Consider the following 18,972-nt stretch of genomic DNA (forward strand, 5'->3'; position numbering starts at 1 on the left):
AAAAAAAAAAAAAAAATAAACACATCATGGTAAAATTAATACCTTCTCAGCTTCGCATCGAAGCTAAAAAAAAATTAAAAACAAAAAATAAACACATCTTAGTAAAACCAATACCTTCTCAGCTTCGCATCGAAGCTAATATATGTTCATAAACAAATTGGAATGTGGTGTTCACCACTACATATGCTCTGCCTCTTTCATTTATACAAATACTTATGAAAACAACGTTGCCAGTTTGCTTATAAAATTATTTCTTTATTTAGGGCCAGAGAAAACTTAGCTGAGTGACTATTGTGTAAAATAAGAGCCGATTATCTTACCATTGACAGCCGAGTTGCGTTCTGTCGTGCATTATGTTCACGGTACAATACATTTATGACAATTTAATTTTGTTTATCTGATTATTTAAATTTGTCGCTCATACTACTTGATTCGATTGACATCAGTATTCATCTTCTTAAATACCAGTTCATTAAATTAAAAATTTTCAATAAATTTGTCACCAATTCGTTTTTTAGTTTTAAATTTGTTACTCTACAACTGTTCTCTTGTTATATAATAATATAATACAAAGGAATATTTAGATATGACTATTTTTATAATTAAACATTTTTCGGGTTCAAGTCGACCAAAAAAGAGATGGAGGGATGTAATTGAATGCGATATGTGGACGGCTGATGTGAGCGCGTCAAGTGGAAGTTTAGGATAAGGGTGGACGACCCGTAGTAAGTTAATTATTTATGTTGTCATTTAAAAAACAATGTTGGTGTCCTTATAAAGGGTAGAAAGAATAATAAAAGGATGAACCTAAAAAGTATTTAACCAATTATAAATTCAGAGATAAATAGTACTCAACAAAAGCAAAAAAAAAATATTTCTAAAATGATTACTATTTTAGGAAAAATATAGTGGTCAATGATAAATTAGTCACTTTGTAAAGCTATTTAAATATATATATATTTATACAAATAATGAATATTTTAAACAATTTTTATATAACATTTATATATATATATATATATCAAGTTTACAATTTTGTAAATTATTATTTATATTTTTAAATTTTAAATTAAAAGTTATTACAGTGCATAACCGACTAATTTATTATTAATTTCATTATATATATTATTTCAAAAAAATGTAAAAAGATAATTTTAATAATCCATGAAACATAACAACAATGTCTGCTAAAAATAGAAAATAACACAATAAATATAATGTAGTATAAGTGGTGCTTGAATAATTTGTACTCAAAAATGACAAAGCCTTTATAATATACATCATAAATTTTATAAATGCAATTTATTTACTATACTAATGGGCGATAATGAATAAATAGCAAAATATCTCAACTAGACGGTCTATTAATAGCAATAATTTTAGTATATTTGAGCGACAAATTCAAACAATCGTTTTCAGTAACTAGAACAAGTATTTAAAAAACGACGACTAATTCAAATAAAGTGCAAGTTTATAAGCAAACTGGCAACGCGTGGAGTTCATAAGCGTTAAGAAAGATTTCAAAGCTTTTCCTTTTAATAATACAAACTAAATGAAAGCAACGTTGCCAGTTTGCTTAAAAACTAATTTCCTCGCCGCGGGACCGAGAAAACAAAACTGAGTTACTATTGACTGAGATGGAATTTTTTCTCTTACCATTTAGCCGCCGAGTCACGTTCTCTCATACAATATTTTCATTGTACTTTACATTCACGACTCTTTAATATAGTTCAGCTGATTATTTGAATTTATCGCTCTTACTACTTAATTCATATGACTTCAGTATTAATTTCCACGCATATTTCGAATACAAAATAATTAATGAATTTATCACCGATTTGTTCTGTAGTTTTCAATTTATTGCTCTAACATATTTATGACTATTTTTATCATTAGACGTTTCTCGCCTGCGCATTTTCAATACTGGTTCAATAGTTATTATCGATCAGTCATTTTTTAAATTAGACCATTTTCTATTTTATAAATAAATTAATAATGTATGTTGCCATATATAAAAAAAAAAATTTGTACTCTTATAAGGGGTAAGAGACGAATCTAAAAAATATTTAACCATTTATAAATTGAAATATAAATAGTACTCAACAGAGCCAAAAAAAAGTATTTCTAAGATTAATACTTTTGTAGAAATTTAGTGATCAATGATAAGTCAATCACTTTGTAAAGCTAATTAAATACCTCATTATACATATATAATATATATAAAATAAATATTTTAATTAATATTTCGCACAGTTTTTATGTAAGTTTATAAACGATTATTAAATTTTTAAATTTTAAATTAAAAGTTATTACAGTGCATAACCGATTAAATTATTATTAATTACATTACATATACAGGGTGTTCAGTAAGTCAGGAAACGGGTATCTATTGTTCTCATTGTTTGTAACAATGAGAACAATAGATACCCGTTTCCTGACTTACTGAACACCCTGTATATGTAATGTAATTAATAATAATTTAATCGGTTATGCACTGTAATAACTTTTANTCTCGATTAAAATGTAAAATGACAATTTTAGTCTTCCATCAAACATTTCTGCTAAAGAAAGAATAACTTTAATATAGTAAAAGTGGTGCTTGACATAATAAACAACATACATTTTATAAATACAATTTATTTACAATATTAATAGGCAATAAATAACAAATTGAAAAATAACTCAAACGGACGGTCTATTAATAGCAATAATTTTAGTATATTTGAGCGCAAACGTGAAACAACCGATTTCAGTAGATTGGAAAAAAATACTGTAGTCAATCGAGCCACAAAAGCAACAATTTCAAATAAAAGACTAGTTCATAAGCAAATTGACAACGTGGTGTTTACAATCGTTAAAGTTTTTAACGCTCTGTCCCTTCAGACTTCTCAAAGCAACGTTGCCAGTTCGCTTATGAACTTAATACTATATCGCAGGCTACGTAACTGAAAGACTATTGAATAAGACAGGATCCTATTCTCTTACTATATGCCCGCCGGATCACATACTCTTATACAGTAGAATTACTGTACTATACCTTTATGATACTAGTTTTTTTTAATTTGTTGCTCTTTCTTCTTGACTCGTTTGACTTCAGTTTTCATTTTCTTAAATAGCTGTCTTTCGAATTGTAAATAATTAATGAATTTGTCGTCAATCTGTGTGGTTTTCTATTTATTGTTCTAATGTATTAGTGAACAGGTATGACTATTTTTATCATTAAACATTAGTTCTCGATAGCTTTTTTTCTCCCGCCAGCTATAAAAACTAACTTAAGTTGTTATCGACCAGTCATTTTCTTAATTAGATTATTTTCTATTTTATAAGCTATTTCAATTTATATATTGCCATTAAAAAAAAAATAAAGTTAAGAAAGGGATAGGGTGAACCTAAAAAGTATTTAACTACTTATAAATCAAAAGGTACTACTCAAAAAAAAAAACATTTTCAAGATTATTATTAATATTAATATTTAGGATAAATATTAATAAAAATATTTTAGTATAATTCCATACAACTTTTATTTAAAAGTGTTATACATATATTAAGTTTCAAACTTTGTAAAAAATAATTAATATTTTTAAAATTTTTAATTAAAAGTTTTGAAAAAATTTATTGGAGTTCATGACCGGCTTTAAGTAGCTTTTGCAAATTAAATGTGTATACATGAGGTGTAGATAATTTATGGGAAGAGGGTGGAATAAAAACATAAACCCCCCTTCCAATATTTAAATTTTAATTTGATTTCATAAAAAATATTTTATAATGCATGATTGAACCTCCACGACCTTAATTTTTTTTCATGTAACAATAAACATAATATTTAATTTGTTTTTTAAAGGGAATGGGTAGTTCATCTATGATTTGCAAGGATCATTAAAATTTTAAAGATGTTGAATTTTTTTTTTGCGATTGACTTCGAGGGTCCCGAAAATGGGTGTCATGACGCAAATTTTATTAAAACCTTTCAACAAATCTATCCATGTATAATAAATACTTGACACAAATAAAAATTTTGTATTTATTTATTACAAAATTTTAACTAAGAAAAAAACCGACCAACAAAATTCTTTTAAAGAATAATTTTAATCATAGTAGAATTAGAATAATGTCAATTTATTAGGATAATAATTTACAATTTGGAGTCAGTGTCATCCCAGGTTCGCCAACGTGTATCAATGAAGTAGCTTTATAATGGGTATACATTTAATATTATGATCGACAACAGGACAGCAATTGCAATACAGAATAGAACAGTAAGAGGCGCAGCAATTTAATTTAGTGGTATTAAGGAATAGTCATTGTAATGATTTCAGCGTATTTCCCAATAAATAGCTGCTAATCAAAACGATTAATAACAGTGACAGCTAGTTTTATTTGTCAATATTATCGCTTTTCCGACCACATTGTTAACTACCACAAATGACTAGGTCGATTTAACATTTTATTTAATTAAGTTGACTATTAGAACGACTATTATTATTTATTAACGTCAAACAATAACGATATATTCGTCATGCTAACACAAATATTAATATACATTTTAAAGTATTTTCTTAAAATACTGGATAACTCTAATAAATCGAATTTTCGGATAGTTTTTCTTTTATCATCTTAAAGTACATTGTATTAACTTTAATTAAATGTAGATTTAAAGAAGACGGGTTTTTTGAAACATTATGGATAATTGAAAAGAAAAAATTTTTTTATGATTTTATCCATTTCCAGTACTTTGGTTAACGATAGGATTTTCAAAAAACACATTTTAAAATTTACAAAAACATTTTATAAACTAAAATTTTTTTTCGGTTCATATGTGATTCAAATAAATACGTTTTGTGATTATTTGGCGTATAGTTGAGCAAAATTGATTCAGTAGGAGCTAAGTAATTGCGTAAACGAACACACAAAAAATTAATAATTGCAAGTAAAATCATTAGAAGTCTTATATGATAGTGATTATAGCCACTATCAGATATCATAGTTGTCCCAACTATGGTGCGATCCAACTGTTGGGTTTGATTATTTGTTTTTAAGTAAAAAAAAAATTTTTATTTTCAACCAGTTTATGCTTTTTTTTTTACAAAAATGTTTAATAAAATGAGTGGATATGCAGCGTGGTTGGGTTAAAAAAAAAATTACAGCAAGATGTTAATTAAATAACAGTTGATAGTTAAATCTGTTCCACTATGTATACATAATTGGTATACACTAATAATATGCAACAAACATTTTATGTTTTTACAAGTTATAAATTTTGTTATTAGTTTCAATGCAAAGCTGAGAAACTGAAGTATTAAAAAGCTGAGTATTAGTTTTACTATAATGTGATTTTTTTTTTTTTGTATCTGTTACCATTATTTTTTTCTTGAGTATTGCAACAATTAAAAAAAACTGCTTTCAAATAATACAAATTCAATTTGGATTAGAAATATATTTTGTCATTTATTATACATTATACAAATTATCTTAAAGTATAAAATGCTACAAAGTTAGAAATATATAATAATAATAAAAAAATATTTACAAAGCAACTGCAAGTTTATACTAAAATAATGTCTTGATATTACAATAAACACATTATATATGCAATCAATTTTCTTTACCTAGGATAACAAAAAAAAAAAGAACAAAACTAATTTTCAATTTTATTTAGTAAGCAGTTTAAAATAATTAAACTTATGGAAACATTGTGTGTATCATAAAAATAAATGTAATAAATATCTAATATTTTTTTATCACAAAATATTTAATTAGTTATAAAATAAAATTGAAAAACACTCACAAACTTTTTATTAATCAAAATAATTTTAGAAAATGGTTTACTCTATGTTCATAAATAATCATATTCATTAGAATACTACAAAATATATTTGTTATGAAAATTCTAATAAGTGGTCAAATAAAATATTTTAAATAATTACATTTAGTTCAATTATTTATTTGTGTTCAGTTTTGGCTTTTTTAAATTTAACAGGGTCTGGAGATGAAAAAGCATTACATTTCTCACGCTTTATTGCTGTTTGATCTAAATTATCTGATTGAGGAGAAGAAGGTCTAGAATCAGACGCTTGAGAATTTGAATCTAAGCTGGTCATTGATCCAAGGCTAAATAATAACAATTTTAAATATTAACTTAATCAAATATAATAACTAAAAATATAGATTTTTATTATCTCACGAGCATAAATTTGAACTAGATCCAGTAGTTAATGCATCATCATCATTGGTTTTACTATCTGGATCCCAACAATGTAACCTGACACGCCAATTTTTTATTAGTCCATCCCATGCTCGCCGAGTGTATTTCAAATTCTTAGGTGGAGTTTTAGGATGTTCTTTTTTACGTTTATGCCTTTGTAAGATTTAAAACATCAGATTTGCAATGAAATATCATATATATTATTTTAAAATTTAACAAAAAAATTAAATAAATCAATAAGATATTTATTAATTGAGGCATATTGCTTACTTAGGAATTTCTTCCAAGTATCTTTCATAACCAATTGTATTTTTACCAAAGTCAATCTGTTTTTGTCTTCTAGCTAAAATCATTGTATCAGTCTCTCGCTCCAATCTTGTCCTATCATTATAAGCATTTTTATTGATTTTATAGAAGTTTTGGTAAATAATTTTTTAACAATAACTAAGCTTTCTTATAAAAATGTAATGTTTTAGAAAATTCTTACAAATTAAAGATTTTGATATGGTAGAAGGTTTTGGTGTCTCAGAAAGAAATTTATTCAACTTATATTTAAATTAACTAACCCCACAGGTTCTATGATCTCTGAGTTACTTAGTCCAAATTTAAGACAAGCTTCAGATACATCTATACTCAATAAAATTAATTCACAGAATATTTAAAAAAAAACAAATTACTCTGTTGGAAACATTTTATTTACTATTAAGACTTTATTGGTTGTAAAATATAGTAATAATTACTTAGGGCTTTCTACATCGTGTATATCCTTTTGATCAATAGATAGTTTATTAACTTTTTTTACTCTTTCAGTTGCAATAGACTCAGTTTCAGAAGCTAGTGAACCACACTCTGAAGTTAATCTTCTTTTAGCATGTTGGATTCCATTTAGTTGACTAGAAACTTCTGGTTTTTTAACTAGATTTTCTATTAATTTAACTTCTATTTCATCTTTAACAAAAGGACTACAAATTGTTTCTTCATCAATAATAGTTGATGATGATGATTTAATGTCTTCTTGTTTGATAGGTGTCACCATATGAACATTATTCATAAACGAGGTTAAACTAAGGTCATCTTGAGAAGCAACTTTGTCAGTTTCTTTTTTAATTGGTTGAAAAATTAGATCGTACAAATCACTATCTTCTTGTTTAGCAATATTTTTTTCTTTATTTGACTCCAATTGTGATTGTGATGATTGCGAACTTTCGCAGAGATCAGCCCAACTTTTACCCGCTAAATCGGTTAATGTTGACTTACGGTTTACAGACGTCATAATTTGTCAGCCTTAAAAAGCACTTTTTAGACGTATTAATAAATTTACACTTGAAAAAAAGGTGAAATTTATACTCCAGTTAGAATTAGTCTTTTCAATAATTATTCATTTCTATAGAATCGAACGATACACATTCGGCTAGACAAAGAAGTCTTTGTTACAGTAATAAATGTACATCTAATTGAAAATTGAAAGATCATGGGCATAAAGGTATACAAATAGAGAATTTTCGAATTGTGATAATGTAAACAAAAATGGAAAATTACTCCCATCAATGTAAACAAAAATCGCGGGAAAATCAGTTTATTTATAAACTCATAATACATTTTTTTAATTAATAATATTAAATTTATATAAAAAGAGAATATATTAAAAACGTTTTCCATTATTTTTAAATCAAAATTTGTTTAAAAAAAATTTTTAATTTTTACCATTTTGTGATATGGTGCAGTGTAGTTTGAGTTGGTATCCATGTAAAATCATTTCCCCAAACCAAACAACTCGGCCATATTTTTTATCGACGTTTTGTTGTTGTTTCTTGCGGCGTTCACCGGGAATGAAATTTCAGAATTTGTTTTATTAAATTGTAGATATTAAATTGTGGTCAAGTAATCTACAAATTTCTCTCAAAATGATGGCCTTGGGTCCAAAAAAGGATGGCAGTCCTAATATTAAATTTTTTGAGTCATCTGAAACTCTAAACATGTTAGAAAGTGTCAGGACGTGGCTCATGAAAAACCATAAAAAGGTTTGTACTCTTATAGTTTTATGTGATAATTTTATACATCTGAACTACTAGGATAGATAATATTTTTATAATATTTGAATAATCTTTTTTTACATTAAATAGTATTTGCAAACGGATCCACCTACCAATAAATCACTTGCAGCGTTGATATTACAACTAATTCAATTCCAAGAAGATAATCTTGGTAAAAATGTTAGCAAGCCTCCACTTACCCGCCTGCCTGTAAGTTAATTATATTTATTAAATAGACTAGTATAATAAAAATTGATCACTTATGGCAAATATTATTCAAAAATTAAAAATAAAGAATATGTAACTTAAAAAACCACAAAAAAAAATTCTAAATATTTTAAACGTATTTTAATTTTAAATAATAGATTAGTTATATATATATGTAATTGTAAATGCATTTTTTTTAGATAAAGGTACACGTTTTTATTTTAAATTAACATTTAATATAATAGCAACACATATAAGGACTAGAATTTTACAATTTAAAATATAATCTGTTAAATTTTCCAAGAGAATAAATGAATTTACATTTATTCTATTCATTTACATTTATACCACCTTCTTCTTCTTCTTCCTCACCTTAATTCCAACTACTTGGGGTTGACTATCCTTATCATAAACTTCCACTTGACACGATCTCCCACATCATCTACGCTCATATCAGCTGTCCTCATATCGCATTCAATAGCATCCCTCCATCTCTTTTTTGTTCTTTCTCCACCTCTTTTTCCTCAACATTCATTTCCATAACTACTTTTATAGCTTCCGATTTTTCTTTCCTCATAACATGACCAAACCATCTGAGTTTGTTTTCTCTTATGTATCTATGATTGACGCTACACCTAACTTCCCTTTTATATGCTCGTTCCTTATCCTATCTTCTCTAGTCACTCCACTCATCTATCTAAGCATTCTCATCTCTTGGGATAAATGATAAATTTATATTTATCCCACCTACTTTATCTTATTTGAATAAAATAAAAATAAAATTTGATTTTTTCAGATGCGTTGCTTTTTAGATTTCAAACCAGGTGGTGCATTATGCCATTTATTGGCTACAGTATATAAATTTAAAGTGGATCAAGGTTGGAGAAGATTCGATTTCCAGGTCAGTAAGGTATGATTTGGCGAGACGAGCCTTCATTTCACCTCACCACTAACCACTAATTGGAAGTGCACGCCTGACCTTTTTATTAAAATCCCACGCTGTCGATTTGTGTTGCTAAAGCTCGTCTCTATTACGTTGTTGTTTACATCATTTAATATATGTAAAAAGTTTTTTCGTAATGTGTGCTTGTTTTGTGGCAATCACTAAATTAACACATGCCAAGCACGCACTATATGCACCTTTCTATCCATTCCTTTTATCCTCAATTTTTTTTGTCCTTATAAAGCATATGTGACAGTATGTTTAACTTTTTAGTATCAACATATACAATATGTAATCTTAAACAAGAGGTACATGTTATGTGCTATTTCTTATTATATGGTTAAGCCTTATTGCAAAGTGTAAACCTATTTTTGTAAGTACATAACTTTTAGTTTTTGATAACTTTTTATGATTTTCAATTTGTAAATCTAATTGATCAGTAAATCAAAATTTTCAAATGTGGCATGCTAAATATTATTTAGATATTTAGCCTTTTATGGTATGTAGTCATAGAATTTAAAATCTTGTGGGGAAAAAACATGCCAATAATTTTATAATTACTATAATAATTTGGTTAACATTTTTAATTAAAAGAATATTCATTTTTTTTCTCATGAAAAATGAATTTATTTTTTCAATATCATCACTTAAAATTTAACTTTTATAAAAAATAAATATGTACAATTATTGCTTTAATTATTTGGATATTTTCTTTCATAAGATGTTGATATTACCAAAAATCGTTTTATAAATAAATGTCCAGTTTATTTCTATTTATTCTATCAGATTCTATTTAATAACATATTAAAAATAATTTACGTATAAAAAATGCTTGATATTAATAATTATTTCCTTGTATTTGTCAATATTGAAGAAAAAAATGTGATGTTTTATATGCATGTATATAAGATTAATCAAGTTGCTCAATTTTTTAACTTAATATGATTTTGTACTTAAATATGTTTTTATTGAAATTTATTTTTAGTAAAATAGCTTATAGTTTTTTTGGTTTATTTGCCATTGTTTAGCTATTCAACAAAAAATCTGATTATTATAGTATTTTTGAAGATCAGAGCATTCAATAAAAAAGTCAGGCTCTTATTCTAAATATTTTAAAAGCTGTATATATTTATGTACTTTTTTACATCTGATATTTTGGGTATAATTTTTTATGGTATATATATTATATAGTATTTATAATAATGTTTCTTAAAATAAGTTAGCCAACTCTGATAAGAGTTTATAAATAAATAAATTGGGTATTATTATTAATTATATTATCTAATATTATTATTAGTATTTATTTAATGTTGGATATACATATATTTTAAAGATTTAAATTGAATTTTTTTTGATATTTTAGTCTCTATATATCTTATGAAAGTATTCTATTTATTAAATGCAGTTTGCTAGTTTGCTGGTTATACTATTTCTAGGCTATAAGTTTTATTGTACAAACTGTAAATAAATGACATTATATATTAAGGTTGCTTAATTGTAGTATATTTACTAAAATTTATCTTGGGCTAATATCTAGTGTAATAATATTCGTTTGCTTGTCTGTTTATATGAACTAATATCTTCCTTATTTATTTATATAAATTGAGTTAGGAATATACAAGTTAAAATTTTTGTTCACTCTTGCAAATTAAAAAAAATTTTCACAAATAAATATAATTTTTTAATTGTTATCTATATGTTATAATATTTCATTTCAAAATATTTAGTTTTTATACTTAAAAAAATTTACAATGCAATCTTATTTTTTAATAATGTATTTAAAAGAGTTTGATTTATTTAGTTTTTATTTTATTAAAGGTATTATTTTATATATATATATATATATATATGTATGTATAAACATGTTTTATGTTTGCTTTAAGACCAATATTAAAATTTCATGTGCACATTCTTTAGGACTTGTGATGAAATTAAATAAAAATTGCTTTTAAAGATATAAATACTTTATTTTTAATTTTTAGAGCCCATCTAGAATGGATAGGAGTATTGAAATGTTTATGAACATTGAAAAAGCTTTAATAAGTGCCAAAAGTTTAACTTTGCCGGTAATTTTCATTCAACCCGATGTTGATAAAAAAGAAAAACTAAAAGAAATTATTAAAAGACATCAAGGAACTATAACAGGTATGAGATAATTTTAAGTTGTGTTAACATTAATTTACTTATTTTTAAGTCTCTAATTAAAATTAATAATGCTTTTTTTACATCATAGAGAATGAACAAGAAGCTACTCATATAGTGTATCCAAATGTTGACCCAATAGATGAAGAGTATGCAAGACCAGTTTACAAAAATAGAGAACGTTGGTCATTACTTCATTGGTATTATTTCCCAGATTCATATGACTCATGGGTTAATGTAGACCTTCCAGTCGATCCTCCAGAATTACTATATTGTAATCAACACTCTTCCCCTTGGCGGGTAAGTAAAATTTACAGCAGATAATAATTGTTATTATTAAATTTTTAAACTTAGAATTGTTAAGTATGTGTTTTAATTATTTTCCGTGGCCATTAATTTAATGTTAATATTGCAGGTTACATCATCTTGGGTTTTAGATACAGATGTCCACAATGAATGGATGAATGAAGAAGACTATGAAGTTGATGATACTGGTAAAAAAACTGCTCATAAGGTATAATTTAAATTTATCTATTAAATATTAATTTATTATATTAAAGGTGTTTTGTAATTAAGTATTTATTTTAAATAATATGTTTCTTTCTGATAAACTTCCTCTTGACTAAGAGTTCCCTAATTAGTTTTTATTTTTTTGATAATTTTTTTTGTAATATACTTCTCTTATTAAGATATATATTATTAAGATATATACTTTTAATATTAAGCACATATTAATGATCAAACAAATTATAATTAAATAAAAAATTTTAGCTGCGACTTTCTGTTGAAGATTTAATGAATAATGATTTATCCAGTGGTAAAAAGAAACCAAAAAGAAAAAGGACACCATCTCCCCCTTCTAAACCTAATAAGCGTAAAAGGTAATAACTAGGACTATTGAAAAATAAAGAAAAATCTAAATAGTAAATAATGTAATAATATATGAAAAGTAATCAAGTGTTAATAATAAATTTACATAACTATTAAAATTGAAACTATTGTACAGTTGAACTTTGATTAACTGTTACTCTTTTATCCTTCATCAAAGTTTAAGTTTAAAGTCATGCATTATAGGTCTAATGAATAATTCATTACTTTACGCTAATTATGATTTAGATATATTTTAAACTGTTATGATGGATAATGAGTAACGATAATCAAAGTTCCACTGTAAAATATAAATTATTAATGTATTACTTTTTATTTTTTTATTTGTTCTAATTAACAGTGGCAGAGGAAGTTCTGTGATGAGTTTAAAAAAAAATAAAGTTGATGATGATAGTGATGATCTTACAAGAGATCTTGATGACCCAATATCAGAACCTAATATTTCTGAAATAAGTGTTAATTTGAATCAATCTAAAACTGGTAAGCTATTTATTGAATCCTAGGTTTATATATTAAAAAAGTTCAAAAGTCAAAAATAAAAAAATATATATTTTTCTATTTTTAAATGACTATTGCACTAAATATATGTATACTAGTAGCATGTTACAAGTTATAATTGAAATAAAAACATAAAAAAAAAAAAAAATTAGCCATACTGCTTGCTAAATGATTTTTCTGTGAGGATCATTTGAAAATTGAAAAAAAAAATTCTGTTTTTGACATTGACATTTAATTTAAAAACTATTTTAATTAAATATATTTTTAGGTTCATCTTCCTCAAAAAAAGATAGTGATTCTCAACCTCTTAGAAGTGGTACTCTTATGGATTTAGATGAAGATTTAGATAAAGGAGACGATAATAAACCATTTGATGCAAATGGACAAGATGGAACAAGTTGTCCTGCTTCTGGTGTGTCTAGTACTGGAGGAGGAGCTTTATCTACAATTAAAGAAGAAGGTCCAGAAGATAACGCTACTGAACAAATGCATCATATTGTAATACCAAGTTATGCAGCATGGTTTGACTACAACTCTATTCATACTGTAGAAAAACGTGCTTTACCTGAGTTCTTTAATAGTATGTGAAATTAAATAACGTTTTGTATAAATTACACTGATTTTTCAACAATGAAATCTTTGTATAATTTCCATTTTATTTTTTTTAATTTCAGATAAAAACAAATCTAAAACTCCTGAAATATATTTAGCATACAGAAACTTCATGATTGATACTTACAGGCTTAATCCAACTGAATATATGACTAGCACTGCAGCTAGACGTAATTTGGCTGGAGACGTTTGTGCTATAATGAGAGTTCATGCTTTTCTTGAACAATGGGGTTTAATTAACTATCAAGTATAAATTATTAATTATAGAAATATTTACATAATATAAAATACAATCATATTTCGTTGAAATTAACTAGGTTGATGCTGATAGTAGACCAACAGCAATGGGTCCTCCACCTACATCACATTTCCATATTCTTTCTGATACGCCTTCAGGATTACAGCCTGTTAATCCTCCTAGAACTCCACAACCTTCAGCAGCCAAAACACTTCTAGATTTAGAGAAAAAACCTTTAATGACAGAAAAAGATAATATCCAACATTCAGAATCTTTGTCTAACTTTGGACTTAAATTAGATCAGTAAGCTGTTATTATTATTTTTATTTGTTAATGTATTTATTATTGTAGTGAAATTCACCTGGTTATCTGAATGATGAATCTTAACTTAAATAAGTTTCAAAATAATATGATTATTATAAAATATAGTGTAGGTCAAATATATTTAAATTTAAATTCTTGTTATATATATTTTTTCAAATTATGTAAATTAAAAAAAAAAATTGTTTAGTGCGTACATATCCAAAATGTATTATCTTATTATATAAATTAATTGTTAAAAAAGGAACTGTATTTATTTGTGCTTTTAAAATTTTTTCATTTTTTGTACTAATTTTTTGCATCGTACAAGATATTATTTAAAAACTGTATAATAAACTGAATACTATCTTGTTACTTTTAGATATGCAAAAAAACCGGGTCTCTTAAGAAACAAAACTGCTGCTGGACTAACACGTGATTGGACAGAACAAGAAACTCTTTTATTGCTTGAAGGCTTGGAAATGTACAAAGATGATTGGAATAAAGTTTGTGAGCATGTTGGCACAAGGACTCAAGATGAGTGTATTTTACATTTCCTTCGGTTACCAATAGAAGATCCATACTTAGAGGATTTTGAAACTGGTATGTAAATTTATCAAACTAATCTAATAAATAGCCTTAATTTTTAATATTTCTTCTTCCGTGCATCTTGTAAAATGTAATATATTTGAAAAAAGGTTTAATCAATTGTAAACCATTAATTTATATATATAATGAAATTAAATAATTATCAACAGGTGGTGCTATTGGTCCATTGTCTTACCAACCAATACCTTTTAGTAAATCTGGCAACCCTATCATGTCAACTGTGGCATTTTTGGCTTCAGTAGTTGACCCTCGAGTAGCTGCTGCAGCAGCTAAGGCTGCTATGGAAGAGTTTGCTGCAATTAGAGTAATTATATTTAATTTAAATATTTCTTATGTAATTAATGTGTATATCTAATATTTTAAAGGATGAAGTTCCTTCAGCATTAATGGATGCTCATGTTAAAAACATAGAAGCCGCTACAACTGATGGAAAATATGATCCAGCAGTTGGTCTCTTACAGGTTAATAATGTTTATTTTAATTTTACAATATAAGAATATCATTTTTAAAACATTTTTTATGCAGAGTGGTATAGCTGGAACATATCCAGAAAAAGAGGAAGATAATAAAGAAGATAAAAAAGAACTAGATGATACTAAGGATACAAAAGATATAGTGAATACAGATACTGAAAAAGCAATAATTACCAAAACAGAAAAAGATGAATCTGAGAAAGAAAAAGATTCTAAAGAGGAGCCCATGGAAGTAGATAAAAAACCAATTAATGAAAATTTAGGTACTCAATCAACTGGAGTTAATTGTACTACAGAAGGAGGATCTGAGAGAACTGTAAAAGTATGTATACATAAATTATTAAAATTTAATGATAACTTTATTATTTTCCCTAGGATTCTGAAGTACAAGCTGCTGCTGCTGCTGCTTTAGCTGCTGCTGCTGTTAAAGCTAAACATTTAGCTGCTGTGGAAGAACGAAAAATTAAATCTTTAGTTGCTTTATTAGTTGAAACCCAAATGAAAAAATTAGAAATTAAATTGAGACATTTTGAAGAGTTAGAAACTACCATGGAAAGAGAACGAGAGGGTTTAGAATATCAAAGACAACAATTGATTCAGGAACGACAGCAATTTCATTTAGAACAATTAAAAGCTGCTGAATTCAGAGCACGACAACAAGCTCACCATAGATTACAAATAGCAGGTGCTGCAGGAGTCATTCCACCACCAGTAATTACAAACCCAGAACATGCTGCGCCAGCTTCACCCGCACCACCTATTACCACATAAGATATGCATTTCCAGAATTACAAAACGTTGTGATGTGAGTTATAATTAATAATATTTATTTGAAAGTAACAAAATATTACAGAATTTTAGTTTTTAACTTCAAAATAAAACAACATTATATTGTTATGTACTTTATATAAATTAATTACTGTCAATTGACGTAGTAAATAGATATTTTTTTTTTATAATGGTTGATATTTATTTTACGTCTTTTAGATCTATTATTTTAAGCTTTCTTTTTTTATACTATTTTAGCTTTAAAAAGTGAAAAAATACTAGACTGAATAATACAAATATTTATATTATATATTCTGTGTAACTTCTTAAAGTTAAAAGAATTTAACAATCTAACTTAATTTTTAATTAGCTCATTAAAAAAAATATAATATTTAAATTTTTAAGGAAAATATTAAACTAAATATATTGAGTCATTATTAGTAAAAACCCAGCACAGGGGGGTCGTGGCACAGTGGTGACGTGGCATAGATGGATCAAGTATAATGATATCTGACAGTGATTAAAATCACTATAAAAAAAAAACGCTTCGATGCAAATCTTTAGATAGTGTTTAATTTTAAAAAATTGGTGGATTATTCCAAAAGCTACATGATCTGCTAGTTCATTAATAATATTCTAATTATGATAAAGTTTGTCAAATGAAAAAGAGATTGTTAAAAAATATTATTTCTCATAAAAAAATAATATTGATCCATACACTTTTCAATATGTCATAGCATTATAAAGTTAAAAATGTAAAAAATAAAATCGAGAATTTTCACACAATAATAGCATTCGGTAGCCATTTTCACCGTGAAGATAAAATAAAGTCCGAAATTTTTTTTTTTCATGATAAAGTATATTACATTAGCTTTAATTTAAGATATATATAAAAGTGTCAGACCTTTTCAAAAATCAAGTTGAAAAAACTAATTTTTTGTGAAAAAGTTGTCATTTTAAATCCCCCCCTGTGGGCAAGTAAAGGGTCACATATAAAAAATATACCAAATGAAAGATAATGATATCATGCATCTATATAAAAAAAAATTATATTGATTTGGTTATTTTAAAAAAAGTTATAGCAATTTTAAGTAAAAAAAATTGAAAAATTTTTGAAAATTAGCGATTTTTAAATTTGTAATTTTTTTGGAGGTTTCCCCCATTTACGGGGAACGACGGGATTTTTTTCAATTTTTGAGGGTAATGTCTTCGACTAGATACAATTTGTAATCTTTTGACGTATCATTGAAAGAAATCGGTTCGGTGAGACCTGAGAAAAAGTGGTAACAGACACAAAAAAAAAAAAATAAATAAATAAACACATCTTAGTAAAACCAATACCTTCTCAGCTTCGCATCGAAGCTAAAATGTGTATTTGTATGAATAATAACTATTATGAAAATAATAATTTTCATTATTTTTCTATTTTAGATAGTTTTCTATTCAAAATCTTTAAATATATTTTATTCTCTACAGTATTTAGCAGTTTGAAACCATCATTATAGTCAGTACTGTTACTTAACATTTTTGATTCACTATATATGTAATATAGTTTCATTTATTACATTTTTTGAAACTATTTTATATCCATTTATCATTTAAAATAAAGAACCATTTAGCCTTTGTATACAACATAATGATGCTATTACAAAAAGAATAATAATTAAAATTATTTATCAAAAAAAAAATGTTTCATTTGTTTAATAATTTTGATAAAAAACAATTATAATTGGTTAATAGCAGTATAATTTTTGAAATAAATGTAAAATAATCATTATTTTTGACAGATAGTAGTATATATAAATAAAAATAATCTGTTTAAATACAGTTAAAAAATAATAATTTTCTTGATATTTGATAAATTTATTCTTTATAAATGGTGTGGTAAATTAATTATTAGTTTTTGTTGTCCATGTGTCTAAAATATTTTTAAGTGAAGAAATAAATGAGATTCTTTTTAGTTTCAAGTCTATACTTTTGTAAGATAAAAAATAAAAGTATTTTTATGTTATATTTTTATAAATTGTATGAATTAATAATAATAATGGAATTAAATTATTCATAGTATATCTCTTAGATTAAATATGAAATTTAGTTGTGTTATAGAACCCAAACAGTTTTTATTGAGTTTTCAGCCATGCATCAATCTCTTTTATCATAACACTATGTGCAACGAATAAAGCAGTAACTAGAAATATTAAATTTGAGATTTTATTTAGGTTTTATTCTTCTTATAATAACTTTTGTTAAAATATTGAAAATTTACTTTGAATCAGAGTAAATTTTATTTTTTATCTCCAGATAAGTAAAATACTCACTTTTCAGGAGATAAAAAATAAAATTTGTTGCGCATATCAGTATATAAAAATGAATGTATTTAATAAAACTCGTAATCAATGGTTTTACAAAATCAAATAATTTATGATTTTTCAAACTTTTACCTGCATAGATATTTTTAAAAATTACTTAATAATATCATAATATTCGTCTTATGTATTTTTTCAGGTAAATGGTATATTCTGGAATAACACAAGACTTCAAATTTTTATATACTACTGAACCTTATACAAGATGATACCTCTATTAATATTTAAATTTTTATAAAATATACTATTAATGCAGAGACCTTAAATTGAAATGACTAGTATGTTTATAAGAAAATGTATTAATTAAGAATGAACAGATTTTTTTTATACTTTATGTTATTATATTTTAATTTAGTGTTTATTTATAACATATGGTACTTGATGTATATAATTGATCCATTTAATTCAAAACTATTTTGAATTATTACATTTTGGTTTCAAATATTATTATTCCAAATTCCATAATGGTAGTAGGTATGTTAATGTTTGTATACTACTTATTTGTATGTTTGTATCCAATTTTAATATTTCTTATGTTAGTTTATTTTAAAACATAATTGAACTGTACATAATTTATGTATATATAGTTAGTATTATATATTAAAGAATGAATTATTTACTAAAATGTATTCATTAGCATATGTTGACTATGATTTAATATTACCTTAAATAACCATCATGTAGTTTATACTA

The 18,972-nt window shown here is 25.4% G+C and overlaps 2 protein-coding genes across 3 annotated transcripts; one reads left to right on the top strand and one right to left on the bottom strand.

Moving 5' to 3' along the window:
• Positions 1-5,858: 5,858 nt before the first annotated feature.
• Positions 5,859-7,725, bottom strand: LOC126908472 (uncharacterized). The gene is made up of 4 exons (XM_050690598.1): positions 6,943-7,725; positions 6,473-6,583; positions 6,182-6,355; positions 5,859-6,108 (listed from the first exon to the last, which is right to left on the bottom strand). The coding sequence occupies exons 1-4, from the start codon at positions 7,473-7,475 to the stop codon at positions 5,940-5,942; spliced, it is 987 nt and encodes a 328-aa protein (XP_050546555.1). The 5' UTR covers positions 7,476-7,725; the 3' UTR covers positions 5,859-5,939.
• A 267-nt stretch (positions 7,726-7,992) lies between these two features.
• Positions 7,993-18,918, top strand: LOC126908457 (SWI/SNF complex subunit SMARCC2). Of its 2 annotated transcripts, none has more exons than XM_050690532.1 (17): positions 7,993-8,223; positions 8,326-8,445; positions 9,239-9,352; positions 11,368-11,530; positions 11,619-11,827; positions 11,943-12,041; positions 12,299-12,408; positions 12,756-12,895; positions 13,182-13,493; positions 13,588-13,772; positions 13,843-14,066; positions 14,446-14,666; positions 14,822-14,976; positions 15,038-15,133; positions 15,198-15,467; positions 15,521-15,950; positions 18,419-18,918. In XM_050690532.1, the coding sequence occupies exons 1-16, from the start codon at positions 8,107-8,109 to the stop codon at positions 15,914-15,916; spliced, it is 2,931 nt and encodes a 976-aa protein (XP_050546489.1). In that variant the 5' UTR covers positions 7,993-8,106; the 3' UTR covers positions 15,917-15,950; positions 18,419-18,918. The 2 variants fall into 2 exon arrangements, with proteins under 2 accessions (XP_050546489.1, XP_050546490.1); XM_050690533.1 differs by having other exon boundaries at positions 9,239-9,343.
• Positions 18,919-18,972: the final 54 nt, after the last annotated feature.

Source organism: Daktulosphaira vitifoliae, unplaced genomic scaffold (assembly GCF_025091365.1).
Source record: "Daktulosphaira vitifoliae isolate Bord-2020 unplaced genomic scaffold, ASM2509136v1 Scaffold_5, whole genome shotgun sequence".
Taxonomy (NCBI): Eukaryota; Metazoa; Arthropoda; class Insecta; order Hemiptera; family Phylloxeridae; genus Daktulosphaira; species Daktulosphaira vitifoliae.

What these genes read in the sequence shown, in the direction of transcription:
- LOC126908472 (XM_050690598.1), bottom strand. Translation starts at nt 7,475, where the DNA reads ATGACGTCTGTAAACCGTAAGTCAACATTAACCGATTTAGCGGGTAAA. An exon ending in CACGATGTAGAAAGCCCTAA is followed by an intron (nt 6,584 to 6,942) that starts GTAATTATTACT and finishes TTATAATGATAG; the next exon opens with GACAAGATTGGAGCGAGAGA. An exon ending in TCTAGTTCAAATTTATGCTC is followed by an intron (nt 6,109 to 6,181) that starts GTGAGATAATAA and finishes GTTATTATTTAG; the next exon opens with CCTTGGATCAATGACCAGCT.
- LOC126908457 (XM_050690532.1), top strand. Translation starts at nt 8,107, where the DNA reads ATGATGGCCTTGGGTCCAAAAAAGGATGGCAGTCCTAATATTAAATTT. An exon ending in GGGGTTTAATTAACTATCAA is followed by an intron (nt 13,773 to 13,842) that starts GTATAAATTATT and finishes GAAATTAACTAG; the next exon opens with GTTGATGCTGATAGTAGACC. An exon ending in CAGCAGTTGGTCTCTTACAG is followed by an intron (nt 15,134 to 15,197) that starts GTTAATAATGTT and finishes TTTTTTATGCAG; the next exon opens with AGTGGTATAGCTGGAACATA.